The sequence below is a fragment of the Varanus komodoensis genome, unplaced genomic scaffold (genome assembly GCF_004798865.1).
Source record: "Varanus komodoensis strain SLA01 unplaced genomic scaffold, ASM479886v1 scaffold3, whole genome shotgun sequence".
In the NCBI taxonomy this organism is placed as follows: domain Eukaryota; kingdom Metazoa; phylum Chordata; class Lepidosauria; order Squamata; family Varanidae; genus Varanus; species Varanus komodoensis.
In genome coordinates this window covers 51,540,028-51,566,550 of record NW_025335761.1, presented here as the reverse complement: position 1 = coordinate 51,566,550, position 26,523 = coordinate 51,540,028, and the positions used below count along the sequence as shown (strand labels likewise).

At 43.1% G+C, this 26,523-nt stretch overlaps 1 protein-coding gene across 2 annotated transcripts in view; it reads right to left on the bottom strand.

Annotated features, from left to right (window-relative positions):
- The window catches only part of WDR25 (WD repeat domain 25), an 85,805-nt gene that overhangs the window by 10,701 nt on the left and 48,581 nt on the right, over positions 1-26,523 (bottom strand). For both annotated transcript variants that reach the window (XM_044436186.1, XM_044436185.1), the window contains exon 4: positions 12,253-12,383. In XM_044436186.1, the coding sequence (XP_044292121.1) occupies positions 12,253-12,383 (131 nt within the window). The remainder of the gene's footprint in view (positions 1-12,252; positions 12,384-26,523) is intronic.

The window sequence follows — 26,523 nt, the reverse complement described above, 5'->3', positions numbered from 1 at the left end:
GAGAGCATCAATTACTGGGCAATAAAGAAACAAAAATAATCATCGTAATCATCCAGGGGGATGTGGAAGGATGATTTAGACTGCAGTTCCTATTGGTCCAATTCATGGCTAATGTTTAGGGGTTGGAAGTTCTTGCCCAAAACATCTGGGTTGCCCTATGCTTTGGCATCTTTCCCTTGCAAACACCAGTGGTCCCAACCATTGCCGGATAGCTCTCTGCCACCCTGTCTGGCTGATTCTGAGCTGAAGGCAAGACACCAGACCTCTTGCCTGCTTGGCCTGGGTGGAACCAACTGCAACTTGACTCTTTCCTTCCAAGAACCACCTCCATTGGCAGCAATTCTGCCCAGCTGTGACCCAGCTTCTGGGCTTATAAACCACACCAACAGGCCATAGCTCATTGCAAGGCTTTGCACTCACCTCTGGGTTTGCAATGTTGTCTAAATCTGGACCACATGACATGTCCAGGGGTAACCTAAACTGCTATGGGTTCAGCCACTGGGTGGTTGCTGGGCAAGCATGTCTGAGAGCTGCCCCCAAAGTGCACAACTAGGACGTGGGAGTGGCTGTCAGAAACTTTCCCTCACACGATCCCACTGCTGCCTGGGGCCCTGCCTAGCTTGGCTGACTTGAGAGGAAGCTGGGCCAGTCACAGTTGCTCCCACCCACAGTAGCCAGCCCTTTTGGCTGATGGCAGTAGTGTGGGGCCCAGATCAGTCTGACTGACATGCAAGTCAGCTGATTTGATCACAGCTGGCCCCGTTCAGTCTGCCGATGGAAGAGGGAGCAGCTGTGCTCTTCTTGGCCTCCTAAGGGGAACACAGGAAGTCACCTTACACTGAATCAGTCCACTGGGATATCTACCTCAGTATTTTTGATACCTAGCAATTGCGGCTCTCCAGGATTTTAGACAGGAATTTTTTCCAGTTCTACTTGGAGATACTGGTGACTGAACCTTGGACCATCTGTATGCAAATCAGGTGAGCTGCCATGGAGCCATGGCCCCTTCCATTAGGAAGAAATATGTATGTAATAAATAAATAAACAGTTTTACAGGATAGAAGCAGGAAGGAGACACATCTATCCCCAAAAGCAAACAAACGCACGTGCAGCCCATTTAACATATCAGGCGTGTTAACATTTTAATGTTCATGCTACAAAGTGCCTTGTTACCTTGTAGGGTTCGGCAAAATTAATGGAGCTTTTTATACCAAGGATGTATTTTATATTGCACTATTGCTGTGGCTTAACAGGTTCCTCACTGGACTGCTGATCCCAAAATTATTTCTTGCTAAGCAGGACATGCCAGCGCACTATGAGCAGGTTGCAAAAGTAAGACAAAGGAAGCCACTCTGAAAAAGTGGCTTGGGCTTGCATGAAAGGACATGTGCTGTGGTGGTGGTTATATCATGCGCCAGGTCACAGACACAGATAGGACTATTCTGCTTTTCTGTTGTTTATACTCCAAGGGGTTAACACTCTGGTTTAAAAACTCAGATCTTAAAACACAGACACAAACAAACGAACAGACCACTAATAAAATCACATTTATGGGGCATACCTTCAATGTTATCCTGAATGCCCAAACAGGGCTACAGATAGCTAGGAGTCAGCACCATTGCACTCAGTGATGCTTTTTTATGACTGCACAGGTTCAAGTTATGAAACTCACTGAGCTTGAACAAAAGATCTTTTGGGTAGCTGGAATGCATTCTTTAGCTTTTAATTAGAACTGCAATCAATCTTGCAAAGAAAGGTTACCATTTCAATTCTAGCATGAATTAGGAACCCCATCAAGGAAAAGGAAAAAGTATCTGACCTCTGCTTGATTCTTTTCCTCGTTCTTTAACTTCCTTGATGATAATCTATTTCAAGCAGTAGAGAACCATGAAAGCCTTGTTATCACCTCACCCCCCCCCCCCCCCCCAAAAGCAAAGAGAAACCATCAATTATCTTGTGTTCTGGCCATCTGGCAACTAGTTACACCAAAAAAAAGCTTTTCAAATGGAATATTATTCTAATGAAGAGACTCTTTCTACTGCAATGGATGCCAGGATTCTTGTATAGCATATGAATAAAGACTCTCCCCACCCCCCAATACTTGCACGCTAACAGAAAACTGCTAAGAAAGAATTGTCCGTGGACTACTCAATAGGAAAGGAAGGAGATATTATCGGGGCACTGGCTGAGAGAAACCTCTGGCTGAGAGAACAGTAATAAAAATAAATAATATTTTACGCATCAAAAAGGCCCCTGCTGCTAGGAGCAGCTGCCATCAGAATGAAAATGTTGGTTAGAAGCTGGAGGAGGAAGGAGGAGGGCTGATATCAGCACTGTGAAACAAATTTTTTGAATGATTTAAAGTTGCACAAAGAATGTGTGGGCTTCCAATGGGAAGGGTCCTCCAAACTGCGTACAGGAAATGGTTGCCTGGCAACAGGAATCTTCGGAAAGGAGAGAAGTTAATGTTGACAGTTGGAAAGATCAGAAGGGAGAAAAAGCACAAAAGTGCAAAGAACGCTAGACAAGCTAGCAGAGGGACAGAAGCTAATTAGCTGTAGATGGGGACATAAAAGCGAGAAGAGAAGCAGCAAAAAGATAGTAACCAGCAGTCCCAGGGCAAGCATTTATATTCTAATCACTGATTAAGATGGTCCAAAAATAATAAAATACATAATTAGGGCCCTCAAAACCCAATGTTTGTTTGAAAGCCTTGCAAAGTGTGGGTATGTATATAAATATGCATGTATGTTATGCTTGTACCCAAGGGATGCCCCTGGATTGTTTTCTTCTTCCATGCCTGCATCCAAGGATTTTGGCAATGCATCATTAAAAACAAAACTGCAGAAGAATTTTAAAAACCAAAGGGATACAAATACATTAGATACTAAGGTGATTTTAGTTATTTTCTTGAATCTTGTCTCCAGCCCACCTGACTTCATACCTACATTTTTTCACCCTTATTTTGTGAGTGAGGTATAATCTGACGCTAGGATCATATCCCATGCTATCCCACAAATGATCCATTTAGCTCAATGCTATCTACACCAGAGCTATGACAGTTGGGGCCTTCCAGATATTTCGGCCTACTCTTCCCAGCAGCCCTAACCAGAAAAGCCAGTGCTGAGGGGGATTGTGGGAGTCCTGGCCTTCCCAATGTTTTGGCCTGCAAATTGCCCGCTCCTGGTTTTAGACCAGCAGCAGCTCCCCAGGGATTCAGATAGGAAACTTCCCAGTCCTCCAGGGAGAGGCTGCAGGCTGCACTCGGTGATATTTACCTTCAACACCTGTTGCCTACTACCGACTACAGCTCTTCTCCAAGAGCTCTGAAGCAATGAGAGACAGTTTGAAATCATCTTGCGACAGCTCTACTGTGCACAACTCAGAGCACATGGCAACAGCATTGAAACAAGGAACACTTACACAGATACAAGTCTCCCATCAAGATTCACTGCTTCAAGGAAAAGATTCTGTGTTCCACAATGCCAATGCAGCATCTTGAAAAACGGGCCGTCTCCATGTTGGGGACAGGATGATTGCAACCTGATCTGGACTAATAATCAGGCACAAGGGCCAGCCTTGTATGAGCTTCCAGGATGCAATGATGCTTCACTGGCCTTAGCAGGATAACCATAGCAAAGCGAAAAAGCAGGAAGGACAACAAGGAAAAGGCATTGTGTTGCTGGGGTGACACATGTTTTCCCTCTCCTGCCAGGAAAACTGAATGTGCCAGTGCTGGGGTGGATGGAAGCAGCTCTCCAGCTGTTCAGGACTTCCTGACTGTGTGAGGAATCCAGTTTGGCATCACACCAGGCAATTGCATGGGAGTCCAGCAGGAAGCAAATCCAAGCAAGCCCACTAGGCTGGCTTGAGCAAACCCAGCCCATCGCTCTTCGGCCTGCTGTGAAATTGGAGCTCTGCTTCTGCACACATGAGCTGCATGCTGAGCATACTGTGTGTACTTTGCACAAAGAATGGTGTATTTTGCACACTTTGTGCAAAGAAGGGAGCCACTAACATTCCCAAGTGTTTGTGCATTTGATTCTGCCTTGACTCACTTCCTGGCCAGAGTCAAGTGCAGGAAAGAACCCCAGCAAGTGCATGAGAGCTGGATTCCAGCAAGATCCTCTCATTCCTGCCCCTGACCACTGGCCATGCTGGCATGCGCTTCTAGATGCAGAAGTCCCAAACATCTGGAAATCTATACTAGCTCCTAGGAGCCAGGATCCGGGAGGCAAGGTTCCTCTTACACCTGTGGCTTGCTCTTGCAAGCCAGCCAGGCACTGGCTAAGGAGGTTCAGTCACTGACTTTGGCAGCCACAGAAGGAAAGAATTTAAGGTGGAAGGGAGCTCATGAGGACACTGTTAACCAGCATGCTTAATCACCTTCCTGCTCACATCAGAAGCCTAAGCTAAGGCAAAAGCAGCACATGGAAAGCAAGGTGACCTCCCCCCCCCCCCCCAACCCCGGCACAGAATCTGCCTACAAAGCAAAGCAATCAGGCCACTGCCAGGAACAATAGCCCATTAAAATGTTGAGAAGTGTTGCTTTAGTGCTAAAAAGTTTTATTAAATTTGTGCTCTCATAGGTTTCTCAAGTCAAAACTGATATTTAAACCCTGCAGATTTAAATCCTGACACACTTCAGCAAGGCCACCCTTCCATTTCTTTCCTTCTTTTCTTTCTTTCCTTTTTTAAGGAGAGGTTTTTGCTTCTTTTTATGACTAGGTTTATTTCACAAAAGCCTCTGGTGTGCTTGCTGAAGCTCAGTATCCCTAGACACTCGTAAACGGCTTCCAGAAAGAGGCACAATAGTGTCTGATGTTAGCAAAATCCAGTATCATGCTAGAATTTTTTCTCAGTAAAGCCAAGAGAGGTTACGGCTAAAGGCTTACTTCATGAAAGATCATTCGGGCACATGAAAGGCGCTTGAGAGACTCATCCACTTTCAGTATTGTGAATGGCATACGGGAAGCTGCATTCAAAGCACTATTTCTGTACCCATGTTCTGGCAACCTCAGTTCGCAGCTGGAAACTCCACCAGTGCAAGAAATCTAGACTTCATTTGCACAGCATGGACTCCTTCCCTCAGCCAATTTTCACTTGATCATAAAGGCAGCCTGAAGTTGTCTGATACTGCAGAACAGCCTTTCTCCACTTGGACCCTTCTAGATGTGCTGGACTACAACTCCCATCATGCCCAAGCAGCATCGATTCAGCCACAAAGATGGGGAAGGCTGCTACAGCATTTTGCAGTGGAAATGGAGGAAATCCTTCTAGTAATCATTGGCTCTCAAGTTTGTTTGCTTGTTTGTTTATTGGAAATACTTATAACCCGCTACATATTCATAAATAATTCATGAGACCCAAGATCTGTTCAGGTAACTTTGTTACTATTATCTTGTATGCCATTTTGGGTGTGCATTAGTGAAGAATAAGGCATAATGCCACAGAATTAGCTGAATATTAATAGTCAATGGAACATGTCTAGAGCACCCAAGAATTAAAGCTTTCTGGGCCATTAAAAACCCTAAAATGCCACAGAGGATACACTATCAAAGTTCAAAAAGTGGACTTATTTATTCACTGGAAGAAAAAAAAAAAGAGCTTATGAGGGGAGGGAATCACCATATGAAGCATACTCAAGAGTAAAAGAAGCACACGTGCTACAACTGATCCTAACCTCAGGTCACGTGGGTAGTACAACCAGATAATGTGTGACAAAAGGGCTTAAACTAGGGAGAGGGCGAGCGTGCACCTTAGCCCGCCCCTGCTCCTGGGGGCACTAACCCTTGGTGGGTGCCATTCCTGGTCTTGCTGGACCCTGCAGCCAGCTGTGAAGAGGCATTCCCTTCGGTTCACTTGGATGTGAGTAGAGTTCTCCATAGAATCCAAGACCCAACTCGATCAGGGTCTCTGTTCGTGCACAGAGTTTGAAACACATTCAGACAAACCCGAGCAGATCTGTTGCGTCAGATCTCCCTGTGGTGAGTTTAGAAACCCACCCTGGGGCCTGGAGCACACAGCTGTGTAGGGAGTGGCCAGGATGTGCAAGCCCATTCCCCTAACCAGTTTAAGCCCCCAGGGGCTCAAGTGAACACCTGAGTATGTGTATCATTAACATGCATATTGCCTTGCAGGGGGATTCACTCCTCTTTCACTTTTTGTTGTGCTACAAACTGGAGCGGAGACAGATTTAACAGGCTTTGTCACTTGATACTCAACACTGTGAAGGTGGAAACTAATTTTATGGTGGCACAAAAGTTAACAGAAACAAACTGGCACTTGTCGGTTGTATATGTTTTTACTCTCTTTGCTGCCGTGTGCTTAAATGAGCTCTGGTGCAGCCCACTGCCTCTAGAAATCACATACTGTAAGACGCTGGATGGGGTTCACCTCTGTGCAATTCCACTGTGACTCAGATGAAATACACCTGCCCATGCAGGTCTTTCCAGACAGGTGTGATATGTTATCAGGCATTTGTTAGCACCCACCTGCCACATTTTCTATCCATCCAAACTCCCTGACACTCTTTAGGGGTTGCCCAACATATAGCACTCGTCCACACATGATGTACCCAATAGGGCTGCAGACAGGCTCAGACCAATCCACCACCTTCTCCCTCACATGCAACCGTCAGAGTGGTTGTCTCACTTATTTTCCGTTCTTCGATTCTAAGAAGCCTCAATGGGTAGCACCTCAGGTCAGGCAAGCAAACCTGCCCAACCACTTAGCTGTGCATAAATGGATCTGCACATGACTTCAGCTCTGCTACTGAAAAACAAACTCCTGCGCTGTGCACATGCTCAGAAGAGACACCTTATTCTGCAAATCCGTGCTTGCTTTCCTGAGGACATTTTTGGTTCTAGCTCCTCTTGGGGAATCTCGGGACACCAGTAAAAAAAAAAAAAAAAAACCCCAGAGTTCCCACAGACCTAAATTCTGCCCATTCGGACTTACACTATTCTGTCAGGAGCTATGTACATTGTCAACACTGCATAAGAGACATTAAGCAGTATTAACATTTCAATAGTTTATGTGCAAAATTGCTACTAGTCAGGCTGGTCCTTAAAGTGCTCTGCAGATGAAAAAGATAACCCAAGCCTGCCAATTCTTTCAAGTTCATCTCTTTTGAATGGCAGGAACTTTGGAACTATTTGAGGAACTGAATGTTCTGAGTGCTGCTGCAGCTGCAGCCTTGTTCATATGCAACCAGGTATCTTTTACACATCTCAAAGAAGATTTAATTTCAGTATCAGCTGAGCTTGGGATAAAGCTCACTCTGACAAACTAAAATGATTCTTGGTGAAGAGCCAAAAAAAGCATTCAAATGTTTTACGTTTTATTCTGTGAAAGCATTTTCAGCCTCCGAGAAGCAATTTGATTATGATATCATGTTTTTGTACCTTTCAAATGGGGCAAAAACCAGAAAGATAAGTAATTGGAAGAAGATTTGCAGGGAAACTGGGCTTTATCTGCCATTATTCTTCATAAAGCAGATGATCTCTAAATTGGCTTTTGTAGCCCTAAACTCTCCTATAAATGACAAATCTGATGTGCTGAAAGGGAACCCAATTTACTTCCATTTCCTATATATCCGTCTACTGGGTCTTCATTGGGGGTACATCTCTGACAATGGATACATCAAGGTAGAAATGAGATTTCCTAAGGCCACATCTAATCACTGTGATTTCTTCTTTTGAGTTGGCATAGTGTCAAATACTGGAATGCTTCAGACACCAGAGTTCACTTTGCAGTATGGTTCACCATAGGAAAAAATGAAAAGAAAGGGGAGCTTATACATATTTTAAGTTTCCATATGAAATTCATGTCACTTAATCCATTTTCCACATTTTGGACTTGACTTTCATTTGCCTTATAGTAGAAGACCAAGTACATGCTAAAGAAATATTCCCAAGATGATGTCCCACCCAGAAAGGTACTGCTACTTCTTTAACATCCCACAACAATACAAAACCAAGCTTTGGTTGCATCTGGGGGCATTTTGTGACCCCAAACAAAAGTGCCTTTGGCAAGACAAATGCTGCATATGAATGGCCTTTGTTGTGGCTGAATGCTTTACCCCAGAAGGTTTCGGTCAACATAAGAAGGGTTTTCAACTTTCAGTAAGCACAGATAATTCCTGAGGCTATGCACAACAATAAAAATGTGCAAAACAATGCTTAACCTATTGTTATCAATACATATTGTTAACAATATGGTTACCAATTACCTGCATAACAATAGTTTGGCCTATGAACTTTAAATAAACAAAAAACACCCTTTCCCTCAATGGAATTTAATTCTGCAGGATCATAGATTTCAAGAGATTAAGATGATCTGTACATAATCATTTTGTGTCATCATTTGTAGACCCACAAAAGGTATTCATAAGCAGATCTGGGGGTGGGGGAGCTTTTGTTACCCGTTTTAAAGGAACAGTCTATGGGGTAGGGGGAGAACCTATAAAAGGCAGGAGGCTAAAAGTTGGTGATTTGTTTTGACTAGGCAGTATCGGACAATGTTGCTGAAGGACAAGAGTACACATCTTTGTGGTTATGTGCTATCAATTCATCTCTGACAGATGAAGACCCTATGAATAAATGCCTTTCAAAATATCCTGAACCTGATTGTCCTGCTTAGCTCCCATAAACTCAAGACTGTGGCTTCCTAAGGAATCGATCCACCCCATAGCTAGTCTTCCTCCTCTTCTTCTGCCTTCAGCATTCCCTAGCATGATTGTCTACTCCAGGGAGTCTTGCCTTCTCAGCATGGGCCCAAAGCATGAGAACTTCAGTTTTGTCAGTTTTGCTTCCATGTTTGGGTTGATTTGATTGAGGATACTGGGGGTCTATTTATGTATAAATTACACAACAGAATGTGAGCTCAGGGTCTTCAGAGCCTTCATAATGTGGGATGAAGAAAGCTCTGTCAAGATCTGCAGAACAGCATGGCTCCCCCTGGTGGTTTGACAGAGCAGGCAGCCTGATTCACTTTGCAAGTACTTGCAGGACTCACGCCTGTAAGCACTTACAGGGATTAGAACCACTGCAGTCATGGGAACCAGGCAGAAGCCCCAGGAAATGCTATAAAGGGCTGTCCTACCTCATCTTCCACAGCAACATAATGTGTGTGTGTGTTCCTGATCTGGTAGACACCGGTCCCCAGTGCTGCAATGTCTTTATCAATGCTTTGACTCCTGCCTGTCCCTGACTCTGCCTTTCTCTCTGGTCTGACCACATGTTTGCCAGGATCTGATCCTTACCTGTTGCTGAATTAGCCTTTACCTCTGGCTCTGCTATGCCTTAATAGCATCTGACCTACACAAAACTCAGAACAGGACATGAGTGCGCCAACAGCCTGCCACCATGATCCATGGTAATTGGTGTACTTGGGCATTCTGCCTCTGTTATTGGAAGTAGCATATAACTATCAGAATTAGTACCCACTGATGGCTTTAGCCTCCATGGATTTCTTTAATCCCCAAAGCTATCCAAACTGGTGTCCATCACTACATATTGCAGAAGTGAATTCCACACTTTAATTATGCAATATGTGCCATAATTCCTTTCATCTGTCCTTAGACTCCATTCATCATTAGGGAATGGTCAAATTTGCCCAAGATGTGAGCTTTGAAGAAAGCTTGCAATTTCACTTAATTTCAACTCTTAAATAACTTTGGACTGCACTGCACAGGAGAAACCAGTTTCAGAAATCGCCCTCAGAATTTCCTTAGTAATTTGAACTAGCTGTAAATGAATCTTCTGAGAAAAAACTGGTACATCAACATGCAGAAATATATGACACTGAAGCCTGCTTGCAGGTAGCATACTTCCGAATATTGTACACTTACACTGCATATAAATATGTGTGTTGCATTGCAGCCTGGTATTTTGAGTCTTTAAGGGATATGTTATATGGGACAACTTCAGATCCATGTGTTTAAAGACAAATTGAATAAGGGCAGTTGAGGACCAATGTTTATTGATTATTTTATATCCTGCCCTTTTTCCTTTCAAGGAACTCAGAGAGGCTTACATAATTCTCACTCTCTTCTCAATCTTAACCTCACAACAACCCTGTGAGGTGGGTTGGGCTGAGAGTCTGTAACTGGCCCAAAGTCACCCACTGAGTGCAGAGTGGGCGCAAGGGAGATGAGAATGATAGCCTCTTCATCCCCAGTATTCCACCTGCAGTCTTCCCTCCTGCTACCATTCTTTCTCCCAGGGAGACTGGCTGAGAGAAGAGTGCTTAGGAATAAAGACTGTGGGTTGTTGTTTTGTGAGTAAGTACCAAAGAGCCAGGGAGAGTTTGGCCTATTTTGCTAAACAGAACTGAAACATACCCGCTATCTTTCCCACATCACTGAAACAGATTCATATTTAATCCTACAGATCTGCTAACACCACCTCTAGTTTGGTTCAAACTTTGAATAGGATGCTTTGCAAATGTAAATTGATCAAAAGGGGCTGAAATGAAAATCCTGTAAGAATGCAGAAAGAAAGGCTTGGAAGAAAATGGGCTTAAAGTTAAATTTTACATATGCTGATACGACAAAAGGAGCGCTGGGGTTGTGCAGAACAGGTTTTGAAGCTTCCAGGGCTAATGGATTCAGCAAATCTAATAGTAGTGGCATTGTGGATGCTATTTATTCTTTAATTTATTCTTTACAAGTCTAGCCCCACCCCTTGATAGAAATTCAGATAACAGACGCACACTTCCTTTTTATTAGACTGTGTGAGTACAAGAGAGCTAGATCTTTAGTTCTTAAAATACCTTAAAATAACAGACATCTCTTAATTAGTTGTCTGTTGCAACCAGCTCTCACATTTTGCCTGCTTTCTCAAGGTCATGCACATCTTGCAATACGATTACTACTCTTTTTTAAAAAATAAACCTGCAGCCTCTAACATTTCTCTCATAACTGATGTGGTCTGATGCTTTGGGCTGCATTAACAGAAGAATCATTTCCAAACCATGTGAAGTACTCAGCACTGATTAGACCTCATCTTGAGTACTGTGTCCACTTCCAGGCACCACAGTTTAATGAAGATGCAAACAAACCGGAAAAAGTTCAGAAGAGAGGAATTAAAATGATCAGGAGACTAGAAACAAAGCCCCGTGAGGAGAAACTGAAGAATTGGGCATGTTTAGCTTTGAGAAGGTTGTCACACAGTGGAGGGCCAGGATCTTTTTTCTTCTTGACCATCCCAGAGCACAGGACATGGAATGTTGGGCTCAATTTACAGGAAGACAGATTCTAGCAACATCAGGAAAACCTTCCTGATTGCTAGAGCAATATAACAGTGGAACCGATTACCTGAGGGGGGCATGGGCTCTTCCACACTGGAGGCATTCAAGATGCAGCTAGACAGCCTTCTCTGAGGAATGATTTAACTTGGAGTCCTGCACTGAGGAGGGGGTTGGACCCAATGACCTGACTGGCCCCTGCCAACTCGACTAGTGTATGATTCCGTGACTTTAAACGTGGGGTCGGCAACCGGTGGCCCTCCAGATTTTTGGGCCTACAGCTCCCATCCACCTGCACAGCCAATGGTGAGCAAGCACAGAAGTTGTAGGCCAAGCCATCTGAAGGGCCACAAGTTGCCCTCCTCACCTTGAAGTTAGTCATCAAGTAGCTTCCTCTCTACTAGCAGTTTGAGCCATATCCCAACCATGCAGTACTGTACATGTCTTCTTGAAAGTCCCACTATGCTCAATGAAGATGACTTTCAAAGAGGCAGAGAGGTATTTCAATGCACAAACTCTCTGATATAAGATCCAGACACAAACATTATTAAGAACTTATAAAATATCCTTACAAGTAAACATAAAAACAGCAAACACACAAACACAACTGATGATTGTGGCAGATGATTTCTTACTTATAAACCCATCTCTGCTTGCAAAAATAAATTCTTTTAATAACTTATGACAACACCCTGACTGCTCCCAGCAGTAGGATGACACTACGAATTAAAAGCAACATAAACTTTTCTAGTGTAGTCACACTCTTTCTTTTTTCATTACCCTTTTGTTTTAGAGAGAGAATACATCAAAACCAGTAGCTGTCTGTTTACTTTTATAAGACAGGACAAGAGTGATTGACAAAACCACACTTCCATGCTGCTTCAACAGCGAACACCAATTATCCTCTTCAAAACAGCATCATTACCTACCCACATGCATTCTCTCTCCCTGGGACGCTTATCAAGCAAGAGCAAGTAATTTTTGTTCCAATTTTGTGTTTACCTTGGAAGACCTTATATCCCAGGCTTTAACTTCTGGACTGAATCCTCCACAAACAAAAACATTGGGATCCAGAGGGTAAAACTTCAGGGCACTTATCCGAAATTCGCTCTTACTGCTAAAAATCTGTGCTCCTAAAATGATGACAGAAGAGAGGAAGGAGTTATTTCTCTAGAAGAAAGGATTTACAGGATTTACAGAAATATAATTTCCATACTGTAGGCCCAACAGAAATGTATGGAAGCAAAACTGATATGGAAATGATAAGGCAAACACCTGTTTACCTTGACTTTTCTCTATATGAGTAAAATTCAGAGGATGCATTCCTGCTGAAATGTAGTTGTTATGGTACCAGTAAATATTATTACTTGTCATTATTTATTATTCAATGTATATCCTGCCTTTCTACCAAAAAATCTATATAGTGCCATATAAAAAGGAAGGTTTCTTTCCAAAGGACCTCTCCATCTCTCCCCAGTCAGCCCCCAAGTAGTAATTTTTTAACAGGATAGTAACATTTACAAGGCTGGGTTCCTGTTCTATAGGTTTATCGGTTTTATTGTTTATGATTTTTTAAAAGCTGCTTGTAAGCAGCTTTTCGTCTTGAAGGATACCAAAAGCTTAACACACACACACACACACACACACACACACACACACAGGCAACTCAAACTAGTCTGAGAATAACATTTGACTAAAACATTCACAAGTGCTACCCTAAAATCAAAATATTTATCATGGGGTAGGCAGCCTGATCTATCAGCTCTGAAATATTTTTAGCTTCAGCCTGGTACCTTCTCCAACCTGGTACCTTCCAGATGTGTTGCACTGCAACTCCCATAATTCCCAGTTAACATGACCAATGACTGGGAATTATGGAAGTTGCAATGAAACATATCTAAAAGGCACAAGGTTGGAGAAAACCTTTCTAACAAGTTCCCTCTATCTTTCTACCAGAACCTGCACAAATGGAAAGCCGGAATGCATAGTGGGCCATAGTTAAGGCTACCAGCTGTTGATTTGAGTCACACAATTGTGGGGGGACGGGGGGAAATAGGCCACAGTGATTTATTTTCCCTCATCACATGTTTCTGTCACAAGCTGCCTGATTAGTATAATTATTTTCACCATATTCTGGTTGCCATAATGTCTCCTTCCAATGAGGGTGGACGGCTGAGCTGTATTACAAACCACTCCCAAACCATGGCTTATTCTGGGGTTTCAGGGTGGTATGAAAGCCACCCCAGCCAGCCACCTTCTTCAGGTTCTGATGTCATGACAACCCTTGCCCAGTGACAGTAATTGTGCTAATAAGATGGCTCCAGACTGGCACACATGAGGAGAAGGAATTCACTATGGCTTATTTTCTCTTTGAGTGTGAAAAACTTACCACTGTCTTAATGCAGTTTGAGAGGATTAAGTTAAGTGAATTATGCAAATCACCATAATGCACAACATCACTAGGGAAGATTTCAGCAACGTCTCGCACAAAAGTCAGAAGCTGTCTCGTTAAACAGAAACCATTGGACTTCTTTGCTCCAACTGTTAGGGCTTTAAGAAAATGATAAGCTGCGCAATACATTTGTTAGCATACCTCCATGGCTTAGAACACATCTTCTTGCTGATTGAGAATACAGTACGGGTAGGTCAGTGAATTTTACTCTTAATGCAAACAAGGATTTGCATATCCTCTCAAGTAAGGTACTGGTTGTTCCCATGGATACACGCTTTTCTAAATTTAATTGTATGTGGTAATCTTCACAGAATCCTGTGGCTTAATACCAATCGTCTTTGTAAACAACCCTTCTAGAGCCGTAAAGTAATGCCACAGGAAATTCAGCTACAAGAATTTGAATTTTATCTCCTGCTCATTGCTGTTATAGTTATCAAAGTAATGATGTTAATAAACAGTTCACTCCAAGGTGTGAAACTTAATGCATTTTCACAATTTTCAATGCTTTTATATTCTGATGAATAATATACATTATGAGTTTATAATGTGCATAAGAAAACCTTGTTTTTCTATAAATCTATGCCAGAGGGCTAGGGTGGGAAACATTTCCTAATTTAAGGCAATGTGAGCTAGCGCTTCGTACATATTTCTACCTCCTCGTCTTTTCTTAATATGCCCAAGGAATTCTTGACTAGTTAAGGGAAAAGATTATGCCTCTTCATTCAGCAGTAATTACTTCTAGAATAACCACCAAACCTCATTTTCAACTAAAACGGATTAGTCTCTCTTCTGGTCTTTGAGCAGAGACCCTAAGCTCAGTGGGCCCTGTTGAAATTTTGAGATTGTTGCGCGAGCCCTCAGCACATGGCTGCCACCAAGTGGCTTGGCCACTCCTAAATATGGGTCACAAATCATCCATTTCCAAGGAGGCTAACTGGTGAGGTTAAAAGAAAAATAACTTACTGAAGAACCTAAGTATAAAACAGAGGGAGACCCATGCCCCAAAGCACAAAATCATTCATTCAAAAATAAATAAAAATGGCACTGGAAGGTAGGCCCTTGTAGTGTGCCAGCTCCCTTGTTAAAAAATGGTTTCTGCTTAATCAGGAGGGACAGGGAGCCTGGTGGGCACCAAGGGAGATATCGGCAGGCCCAAGAGTACTAACTGGCAGCATCTTGGGGACCCCAGTCTTAGAGTCTTTGAAACTGAAGTCAAAAGATGTCCATAATGTCACAGGCCCATCTAGGAATACCAAAAGCATGATTCAAAGCAAGTTCAGGATTGTTTAATCGTTTAACTCATTTTAAATAAATTATTTTTCAGTGTTTCCAGTCCTGGTCTCTCAGACATGTTCCTGTGACACTATACCGGGTTGTCAGGAAGCATTCTGCTTATAGTTTGCTCCAAGAACACCTCCTACCATTGTTCTTGTGGGGGGACAGTGTCCAAGCAGCTGCCTGTGGGAAGGTCACAAGCAAAACTGAATGCTATACGTAGCACCACCTCACTCATAAGAACATAAGAAAAGTCATGCTGGATCAGACCAAGGTTCCATCTAGTACAACACTCTGTACACACAGTGGCAAACCAGCTGCCCACAGGATGCTGTGTTTTAATTTTTTACATTATGTACTGTTAAACCATCCCGAGACTTCAGGAATGGGTTGGACTAGAAAAGTTTTAAATAAAAAAAATAAACAAAATCCCTCAAGGAGAAAGGGTATAAGACTCCTCTTACCCAAGCCCCTCAGCAACTGGGGTAAGCAGGCAGGCCACCTCTGGTGATGGAGCTGGCACACAGTCAGCAAGGCTAGTAGCCACCAATAGCCTCTTCCTCCATGAATCTGTCCAGTCCCCTTTTAAAGTCATCCAGATTGGTGGCCATCACCACTTCCAGTGGCAACTAGTTCCATTGTTTAACTATACCTTATGTGAAGGTCTTCCTTTTATCAATCCTAAACCTTCCCACTAATCAGCATCACATGATGACTCCAGATTCAAGTGTTTAACGAGAAAGACAAAAATGTCTCCTTCTCCAATTTCTCCATACCAAGCATTATTTTAAACACTACTATCATGTCTCCTTATTCACATTTTTATGAGCTCAGTCCCAGTTTTGTAGCCACTCCTCATAGGGGAGTTGCTCCAGTCACCTGATCATTTTGGTTGCCCTTTTCTGTAATCTGTACAGATCCCATCAGCATATACCCAATATCCCCTTTTTGCTTTATCACTGCTAGCTCAGATCCCATCAGTGTATACTTGAAATTGGGAATTTTTGCCCCTACATGCATCATGTTTGCCCGCTTATCTCTCTTGCTAGAAGGGATAGAGGATCTCAGCATTCTGCATTTCAGATTGATACGAGATGCTAAACATGAAGTATGAATTTAAAAACAAACAAACAGTGCTTGCTGTGAGATTTCCCATATTCCCACACCACTGCCCACCATGGTTTGCAATGAAAGATACATTCCATCTGATACCGGATGTAACAAATAGCTATCAGTGTGGAACAGTGGTTAGAATATTGGACTAGGAGTCAGAAGACCCAGGATACAGTCCTCACTCAGTCATGGGAAGAGTCTTGGAGCTGTTGTAGATGACAAGCTAAACAGGAGCCAACAATGTGATGCAGCTGCAAAAAAAGGGCAAATACTATTTTGGGCAGTATTAACAGAAGCATCACTTCCAAAACACATGAAGCACTAGTTCCCCTATACTCAGCACTAGTCAGACCTCACTAGAGTTCTATGTCCAGTTCTGGACACCTTACTTTTAAAAAGAGTCAGAAAAGCTAGAAAGCGTACAAAGGGGGCAACAAGGACCGCAGGCAAAGCCCTATGAGGAAATATTGAGAGAACTGGCCTTGTTTAGCCTCAAGAAGAGAAGACTGAGGGGTGATATGATTGCACTCTACAAGTACCTGAAAAGCTGCCACAAAGGAGAACAAGATCTAATTCCATCCATTCCAAAGTGCAGGCCACAGAATAACAGAGATAAGTTAAAAGAAACCAGATTTAGACTAGATACCTGGAAGAATTTCTTCACTCTCAGAGAAGCATGACAGAGAGGAGTACAAACAATCTGACAATCTATTACCTGGGGAAGTTGTGGGCTCTCCCACTCTGGAGACATTCAAAAAGCATCTGCACAGTCATCTGAGTGGGATGGTGTTAACTTAGTGTCCTATAACAGCAGGGGGTTGGACCTGATGGCCTTCTGGCCCCTTCCAGATCTTCTATTCTATGAGTCCATGATGCTCACTATATGACTTCAGGCTACTGTATCATGGACTCTCAGCTAATTTCCCTCACAGAATCATTGTGAAGATAAAATGGAGAGAGGAGGAAGACCATGGTAGCCACCGTGGGTCACTTGCAAGAGGAAAATGGGTGAGGAATCATCTTCATTATCATGACTAGCAGCCTTTGATAGTCTTGTCTTTTATGATTTTTTCCCAATCCTCTTACAAAGTTACCCAAATTGGTGGCCATGGTCCTCGAAGAAGAAAGACAAGGAAGAACAATGGTAGAGAGATATTACTATCCTAACGTGCTTATGGACATTCAGAAGCAACTGGCTGGCCACTGTATGAACCAGGATGCTGGACTAGATATGCCTTTGGTCTGATTTAGCAGAATGCTTCATATGGTCTTAGGAACTTATACTAGAACAATAACAAACCTATTCTGCCAGTCTCTGTGAGCATCTGCAGTTTTACACTTTAAGCACACTTAAATCATAGCACCAGCATGACTGCAGGAATTAAATGGTGTTGGCTCCTCCTGCCCTCATCAGCTGACACTCGGGGCAGGGGGTCATCTGGTGGGTTCCTGGAAAGCAGAGCCCCAGATGCTGGCCCAAGGACCATCTCTAGCTGCTCCAATGTGTATGTGAAGAAGCAGATGCTGAAGTGAAGTAGTGCGTAGACTAAAACAATGTTTGTATGCAAGAGTCTTTAAAATACATGAATATGCTGTTCTGAACACAGAAGAGGAGCAGAGAAGAATATGGGCAAGCTTTAATAACCTGTTCTTAAAAGATGAGCAACTGCAAACCGAAACAAAATACCCTTCTATAGATCTGAAAGTTTATTTCCACGTGTCTTACACCAGGAGCCATCTTGAACATTGCTGTAATAAGTTAAAAGCTTTTTTAGCACCATCACCAGCCCATCCAATAAAACATCATACACTCATTTAACAAATGTTTCTGCAAGTGATACTATTTTAGGGAGTAAAATGTTGCAACTGTTTTAAATTGAGGGATCACACAATATTATACTAGCCCACAACCAAGAGGGTTAGCAGCAGCATGAAAATCAAGCCCCATCCATTTTCCTTCTCCTCCTTTTAGGATTCTTGGCTCATAGGGTTCCAGATGTCAAGCCGCTCTTAGCTGGCCATTTCTTCCCTGCTAACAATAGCATGAAGACACCTTTCTCTGTCACTAGCATTTTGTGCAGTTTCATCCTGGTCTTTCTTTTTACTTGTACTCTCTTGCCGGCATGCTGTCAGCATTTCACAGCGGCAAAGAAAAAAATGTTCAGATCCAAAGGGAGCATACAATCAAGCATTCAACAGTTTATTGACGGCAAAGGGATATACCTAAATTACAACAGCACTGAAGGGTAGCTAGTTTAAGATCATCTACAAAGGAAATGAGCATATACAGAGTGTTTTCTGGAGCTGTTGTCATGTACAGGAAGGAAATGAGGCATTATGACACACTGAATGCTTGAGTAACAGATTAAAAATAGAACAGTCAAAAGTTATAGAATTTAACAGGTTTCAATGTTTGACTTTACAGTATGAGATAGGAAATTCTAAAAGACAAAGAGTATACCAGGTTAGTAGTTAGATAGGAAACAGAAAAGCAGCTGGCGGCTATTTCCAAAGTTCTGGCAGGATTACTGTTGCAACAGTATCCATTGCTGGAAGGTGCTGACAAGGTGCATTGAGTTGATACATTTTGTAGATTCAAACTGGTTACCCTGTAACTTCCCCCTGCTGGCAGTGCTGTGCATTTGAGGAACTGATCAGCAGGCTCTGCCTACATTCCCATAGACAGTGCCTGGATGGAAAAACCCTGGACATTTCGGGGGTGTAGAAAGGGAGGCAAAGGTTTCTTCAATACAAAATATAAAACTATAACTTTTATTAGGATGACCCCAACAATACCAATTCCTCCTCCAACTTATACAGAATTGCTAACTAAACAAAATGTGATTGATACTAGGACACAATAGTGTCCAGAAAAGCTCAAAGGAAATCTGGTACAGGCATGTTAGGATTCCTAAGCAATGTATCTAAAATACAACCCAGGGCAGTAAAGGAATGGAAAAACTGGGTGTTTAGACACCAGAGCCCAATTCGGGTTTCAGAAGGTGCAGCCTTCTTGAGAGACAGGCAATAAATGGACCTCAGATCAGTAGAGTCAGGTCAAAACATCAGGGGCTTAGCCTTCAGTACCTGTCTTGCCAACCAGACTGAATACAGCTTTTTGCACTCTCTGCTCAAGCAAAACCTAAGCCAATTCCAGGTACCATCACCCTCATCCATGTTTCTGACCTGGCTTAGGGAAACGGACTGATAGGCCGATGGTACTACATTTATTGGAGAGGCTGTACTTGGTGTCATACACATACGTTCTGGCAAGATTCCCAGGGATGCACAAGAAGCAGACTGTTTTGGTGAGGCTGACAGCTCAGACTCTAATGATGAGATGTATGAAGGGGAGTTGGCTGACCCTGGCAGGCCTGACAGTGTGGACTCCGATAACAAAATGGCTGTTGTAACAGACGAGGTCCCAGCTGCAGTCTCAGTTTCTCTATACCCATTTATACCTGCTCAGGATGAGATTGCTTCAAGGACAGCCAAGAAGCCCAGTCAACTGGGATCTCAGAATGAAGAACGCAGGCATGCCCAGGTCCACAGCATCCCTCCTTCCCAAGGCAGGCAAAGAATGGTTCATAAGCAAAGCTATGGGTGAAGGGGGGCAGAGAGGGTCAACATGTCGCTTTGTGCATTCTCAGAGACCTCTATGTAGAATAAAGACGTTTACAAGAAGTGCTGGAGAATCTGTTACAGCTGGGTGGGGGGGCACCTAGCTTACAATACCTGGGTGGCAGAAGGCCCCAGGTTCATCCCTAGCAACTCCAGAGAACTCCAGGAAAACTCCTGCATGAAGCCCTGGAGAGCGGCTCTCAGTCAGTGTCAGAACACTGAGCTGGATGGACTAATGGCCTAACTCAGTACAAAGCAGCTTTCCATGTTCCTGCTTATTCCATGAAAGGAAGATTCTGACCCCATTTATTTGTTAGATGTTCCATGGCAGAATGTCTGCATTATGAAAGCCATTTCCATTCCTAAAGTGAACCAATGTTCCTACTGATGATTTATAACATTTTCCAGATAAGGGTCCTTTTAGCAACCAATATATTTTTCACATTTTACACAATGACCATCCCTTTCCTTCCCAAAGGGTTTAATAAGTTATAGTTACAGAAACAAGCGGGCACAGTTGCTTTTTCATGTAGTCTATACAGTGTTTCATATGATGTGTAGTGACAAGTTTAAAAAAAAAAGTTAAAAGCATCCAGCCAATTCTTACTGCCTTTGAAGTCAGATTAGAACTTACAGGTTGTCTTCCACAGTATCTCCTGTGGAATTTAATAAAAATATTAAAACTAAAATGGCATCAGGTTACATCTCTGGCTTAGCATAAGGCAACTTCCCCATTAAAAACACATATAAATCAAGTGCAAGAGTTGCTGCTTACATGTAGCCAAAAAAGGACTGCACCACCAAAAAAGAGGACAAAAGAGGTATGTGTGATATAGAAATATGTCTCCTACAACCCCATTTCAGTTGGTCTCCAGGCCTTGTTTTGGCAAAGAAATAGCTTTGGTTGCCCTGTACGATAACCTGTGAGTGTGTGTGTGTGGGGGGGGTGCAACTCCCACTGGCTGTCAAATTATTTTTTTTCAATACCAGCAGTCATGGTATCCTTCTGGGGTGACTGCCTGAGTTGAGAGTGGGCAGTACCGCATTACAGTGGCTCCATTCTTCTTTTGACGGATGGTGGCACGTGAGGAAGACTGCTCAGCCCCATGGATTCTCTGATATGGGGTTCCTCAGGGGCTGGTCTTATCCCCCGCACTATTTAACATCTACATGAGTGGGACTTCTGGTGTTCTGGTGTGCTCTAGCTCTCCTTCACATCTTCATCGGGTGAAGCTGGGGATGTGCTAAATTGGTGTCTGGCTGTAATAATGGACTGGATGAGGGCTAATACACCACAGCTCAGGGCAGGCAAGACTGAGATGCCAGTGGTGGGTGTTCAACCTGTTCTGAATGGGGCTATGCTCCCACTAAGGGAGTGGACAGGGCTCCTTGATCCATCTTTGCCACTTGAGGTTCAGGTCGCCTCAGCAGCATGGAGTGCTTTCTACAAGCTTTAGCTGGTGTCTCAGCTACGCACTTATCTGGACAGGGATAACCTTGCTTCAGTAAGCTATGCTCTGGTAACTTCCAAATTAAATTCCAGCAATGCACTGTCTGTAGGGCTGCCCTTGAAGTCTGTTTGGAAGCTACAACTTGTGCAAAATGTGGCAGCCTGATTAATAATTGCAACCAGAACATCTGAACATACAGTGGTACTTTGGCTCACGAACTTAATCTGTTCCAGGATCTGGTTGTGACCCAAATTGGTTGTGACTCAAGTTAAATTTCCCCATAAGATTCAATGTAAATAAGGTTAATCTGTTCTGTGACCATTTTTTTTAAATCAGAAAAATGTGAAGCAAGGTGACAAAGAACAACAAAGATTGTGGCCATCCCCCCCCCCCCACCCTGAGCATGGCCCTCTCCCCTGCCCCGTCGAGCACAAGTGAGGCCATCTCCCTGCCCCCCCCCCCACCATGACCGAGATCGCGCCCGTCATCCCTGCATGCGCCCATCATCCCTGCACGCTGGGCGGGGGAAGAGACGGGGACAATCATGGGCACACTGGGGGAGGGAGAGATGGGCGCGAACGGGACACGCTGAGGAGGGAGAGACGGGCACAATCTTGGCCATCTCCCCACTTTGGGGGTGGGGGGAGATGGCTGCGATTGCGCCTGTCTTTCCTGCAGGAGCACGCCTGTGATCACACACGTCTTCCCTGCACAAAGGCAACTGCGATCGTGGCCATCTCCCCACTTGTGGGGTGTGGGGGGGAGATGGCTGCAATCTTGGTCGCCACCCGATGCAGAGTTCACGACCCACATCAAAATTTTCATGAAATTTTTGTTTGTGATCCAGTTTGGTTGTCCGAGGTACCACTGTATAACACCAATTATGGCCCACTTGCATTGGCTGTGTCTATGCTTCCAAGCACAAGTCAAGGTGCTGATTTTAACCCATAAAGTTCTACATGGGTTAGGACTTCAGTACCTGCCTCTCCCAACTTCAGTCTACCCAAACCCTACATCTGGAGCCTTCTTCCAACTGCCACCTCCAAGGGAAGTCCAGAAAGGGGCAAGAAGAAGGAGTAGCCCCCAATTGTGGAATGGTCTTCCTGCTGAGGCCCACCTGGTGTCTACATTGTACTTTTTCAATGTCAGATCAAAACTGCCCTCTGTTCCCAGGCTTTTAATGGCACTTAATGGCATATGCTGGTCTTCAATAGAAATGCTTTAGATGGATAAATGTTTTCTCTTTTTGTATATTGGAATCTTCAGCTCCTTTAAATGTGCACACTGGAATTTTATACTTTGCTTTACTGTGTTTGTATTTTTATTGTATTTTTTTGTGAACCGCCTAGAGAGCTTCAGTTCCTGAATGGTACAGAATGAGTGGATGTAAATGAATTATTCTCATCACAGTGTACAGGACTGACCCCAGTTGATCTGTGTACCTGTCAGTCTTTGCTGTGAGTGCTAACTGTTGAAGGCCCCTTCAAGCCCCCTCCTCTCCTTCCTTCTGATTCCTCTGACTTTAAACCAGCCATGGACTGGACAGTCTCTAAAACAGACATCACCTTCAGATATTGGAATGTCCTTTTCTAGCTCTCCAAAATAGAGAACTGTCCTTTTTGCAATAAAACATCTAGATACCCTACCATATACCCAAACTAGAAGACAAATCAAATCCAATATTTTAAAACCAGAATGCAGCAGAGTTTCATTTTTATTGTTTGTACAAACAAAAGTTGAGAAGGAAGGATTCACTGGAGAAGACCCTGATGCTGGGAACAATTGCTGGCAAAAGGAGAAGGGGATGGCAGAGGATGAGGTGGCTGGATGGAGTCACTGAAGCAGTCAGTGTGAGCTTAAGTGGACTCTGGGGGATGATGGAGGACAGGAAGGCCTGGAGGAATGTTGTCCATGGGGTTGTGATAGGTTGGATGCAACTTCACAACAAACAACAACAAAAACAAACAAAAGTGCAACCAGTTCATTGGCTGGGGAACTTCTTAAATGGAACAAAATCTATGGAATTAGAATTACTGGAATTACATAGCAGAAAGTAGTAAAGTGATGCCTCTAAACTTTTTTGGGTGGTTAAAACCAAAAGGGATTGTCAGAAACTCTAACCAAGCTCATCAAGAAAATGGGCATCAAAATGGCAAATGCAGTTCAATATAAACAAGTGTTGAGGAATGTGTGTGGGGGCAAAAAATCCCAACTTCAAGTATATACTGATGGGAACTGAACTAGCAGTAACTGAGCAAGAAAGTGACCTTGTGGTAGTGGTGGACAGCTCAGTGAAAATGTCAGCTCAATGCTCAGCTGCTGTGAAGAAGCAGGAATGGAAAAGAAAATAGAACATCCAAAATCTCATTTCCAGAAGGAAGGAAGAAGGGAAAGGGAAGGAGGAGGGAAAAAGTGGAGAGCAGCAAACCTGGAACTAGCTCCACAGCAGCAGTGGAACTACAGTAGTTTTTCATGCTCATGCCCATACTCATGCTAAAGTAGCGTATCTTAGGAATGTGTGTTGCCTTCTGTAACTCTGTACTGTATTTGATTTGTAACCATGCCTCCAAAGTGTAAATCCAATGCAACTGTAGGTGATGCATTGAAGAATAAAAGCAATCACAATTGAAACTTAAGTGGAAATAATAAAGCAATCGGAGAAAGGTGAGACACCATCAGTCTCGCTCTCTCTTCGGTATGTGTAGTTACTTCATTACTTCATTATTATCATTATTACAGTGCTGTACTGTGTTTAAGATGTTTTAGTGTAATATGGAAGTGTTTTAAAGTAGTATATATATTTATATATGTTATCTAACTTACAAATTCAACTTAAAGACAATCTCAGGAACAGAACTCGTTCTTAACCCTGGGACCAGGTGTATTTATTACATTTTTATACTTCCTGTAGCCAAAGCTCTCTGAGCAGTTTATACAACAAAGTAAATTAATTTTAGGCATCTAAGACTCTGTATGAATTTTCAACACTACAAGGATCACAAATACATGGATTTTTCAGATTTTTGATAACTAGGCATTCATTTTACTTATTTGGGCATTTGCAAACCTTGCATTCCCTGTTTTCAGATGACATTTAGAGGCATACCCAGATAGGTCAGCAAATGAAATAGAATCATAAAGCAAGCTTTAGGTAACCTACATTTCCCACTCAAAACTCATCTAAACATACTTATGATGGATAGGCATTTAAATTATATTTAATTCATGAACTCTAATGTAACTATAATGTTGGGCACTCTCCAGTGCACCAGATAAAGTGCATTCAATCATCCCAGAACGGCATTTCATTTCAGTTGTGCTAATACGACCAACATGGCATTCATGGCATGCCTAGAGCATGATCTCCTCTCCCCAAACCCCAATCTGCAGGTGCAACAGCATTGTTTTATTTGTGACAAAGTGCTGGCAGTTTAATTAAAATGTTCCCTTTTATGCAAATGCTGCAGCACATAAATTTTAAAACATTAGTGTTCCAGATTTGGTGAGCTTTAGTAACTAGCAGCAATTGCAACATACTCTAAAAATCCTCTATTGTTATTTAAATAATAATAATAATTTTAAATAGTATGGCAAGACAGAGAATGCCCAAAAAATCATGCAGCAGCTCTAACGTTGGCCAGATTCCAGGCATATGTAACTGCACCCAGCAAAGTCTTCTGCTTAGTTTGAAAAGGGCCTGCTTTCAATGATTTTGTGGGGGGGGGGGGTTGTAGTATACATGCAATATACAATACAGAGCTAGAATTGACTACAGCAGACTTCCGAGCCTGGTGCCCTGCCTATGTGCCAGATTACAGCTCCTATTATTACTGCCCTGCTGGCTGGGGATGATGGGTGTTACAGTCCAGTATGCTGAAAGGGCACAAAGCTATGAAACTGATGGAAGCATTGACTTAGGATGGGAGGGGAGAAATCTTAAAACTAGATTTCCTTAAAATCTTAAAACTAGTTTTGCACTCAGTCATTCAGGCACTGGGTACATTTCTCTGAGTCCATTTGTGAGCCTGTCTGTGAACCTTCATTGTTAGGATAAAATGGCCATCCAGAAGAGAACCATCCATGTCACCTTGCATGTCACCTTGGCCTCCTTGAAGGAAGGCTGGGAGAAAAATGCATGCTGATTTTTATTTTAGAGGTTGCTCTTTCGTTGTTGTTTTTGGCCTGAACACACATAGGACTGCATGCTTAGACATCTTCGGGCTCTGAGGGGTGCCCCATCCGTCAAGGGAGACACATCTGCCCTCAACTCAAATAAATGCTATGACCACATAGATGCAGCAGCTACAGACTTAACATTTGTTACAACCAGGATCGTTCAAGGCAGATCAGGTTCACTTCTTTGAGAAGTGGCTGCAGAATGAGGCAAAAATTCCCCGGAGCGATTTTGGGAAGTGGCTGCAGGACCAGATGGCTATTGTGCAGGACAGAAATTTATTTATTTAATTATTAAATCAATCAATATTCATAAGTTAATGCAGGTAAATATCTGTATCAGAAATAACACTCACAGAGCAAGATAATGATCGGGCTGGATGCCTACAGGGCAATACAGATAAGAACTGACAGATTTGGGATGAAGGTACATGGTGCAGGAACGTAGCAGCAGAAACAGACACAATGCTTAAATAATTACACTTGCCAGAGATAAGTTACTGTAGAATCAGAATGATGTCATTACTGAGCTTGCTGCAGAAGTGACCTGATTGCACTAGAAGGCCTCCCCTGCCTTTCCAAGGAGCCATTTCTCTGCATCTGGAATTCTAATAAGACAGTGGCTCTTTTCCCTTCCTACTGTATGTTTGTACCTTCCGTTGTTTATTCCTTTCCATAGCTCTTTCCAGCCACTCCTGAGCTTCTTCGCTCTAATACAGACTTTTTTTTTCCTGCCCAGAGCCTCATGCATTCAAGGTTTTATCCTGTGCTTCTGCCCCATTTACAAAATCTAGAGTTAAAAGGGACCAGTAAGGCCACTGGGTCCAATCCACTGCTCAGTGCAGGACTCCAGCTGACTCCCTAACAGATGGCTGTCCAGCTGTATCTTGAATGCCTCTGGCATAGGAGAGTCCATGACATCTCAAGGTAATTGGTTCCATTGCTATATTGATCAAACTGCTGGGAAGCTTTTCCTGATGTTCACCTGGAACCTGGCTTCCTCTAACCTGAGCCCATTATTCCATGTCCTGCACTCAGAGATGATCAAGAAGAGAACTTGGCCCTCTTCTCCATGACAAGCTTTCAAATACTTGAACAGTACTGCCATATCTCCCCTCAGTCTTCTTTTCCCAAGGATAAACATGCTCAGTTTTTTCAGTCCCCCCTCATAGGGCTTTGTTGCCCTTC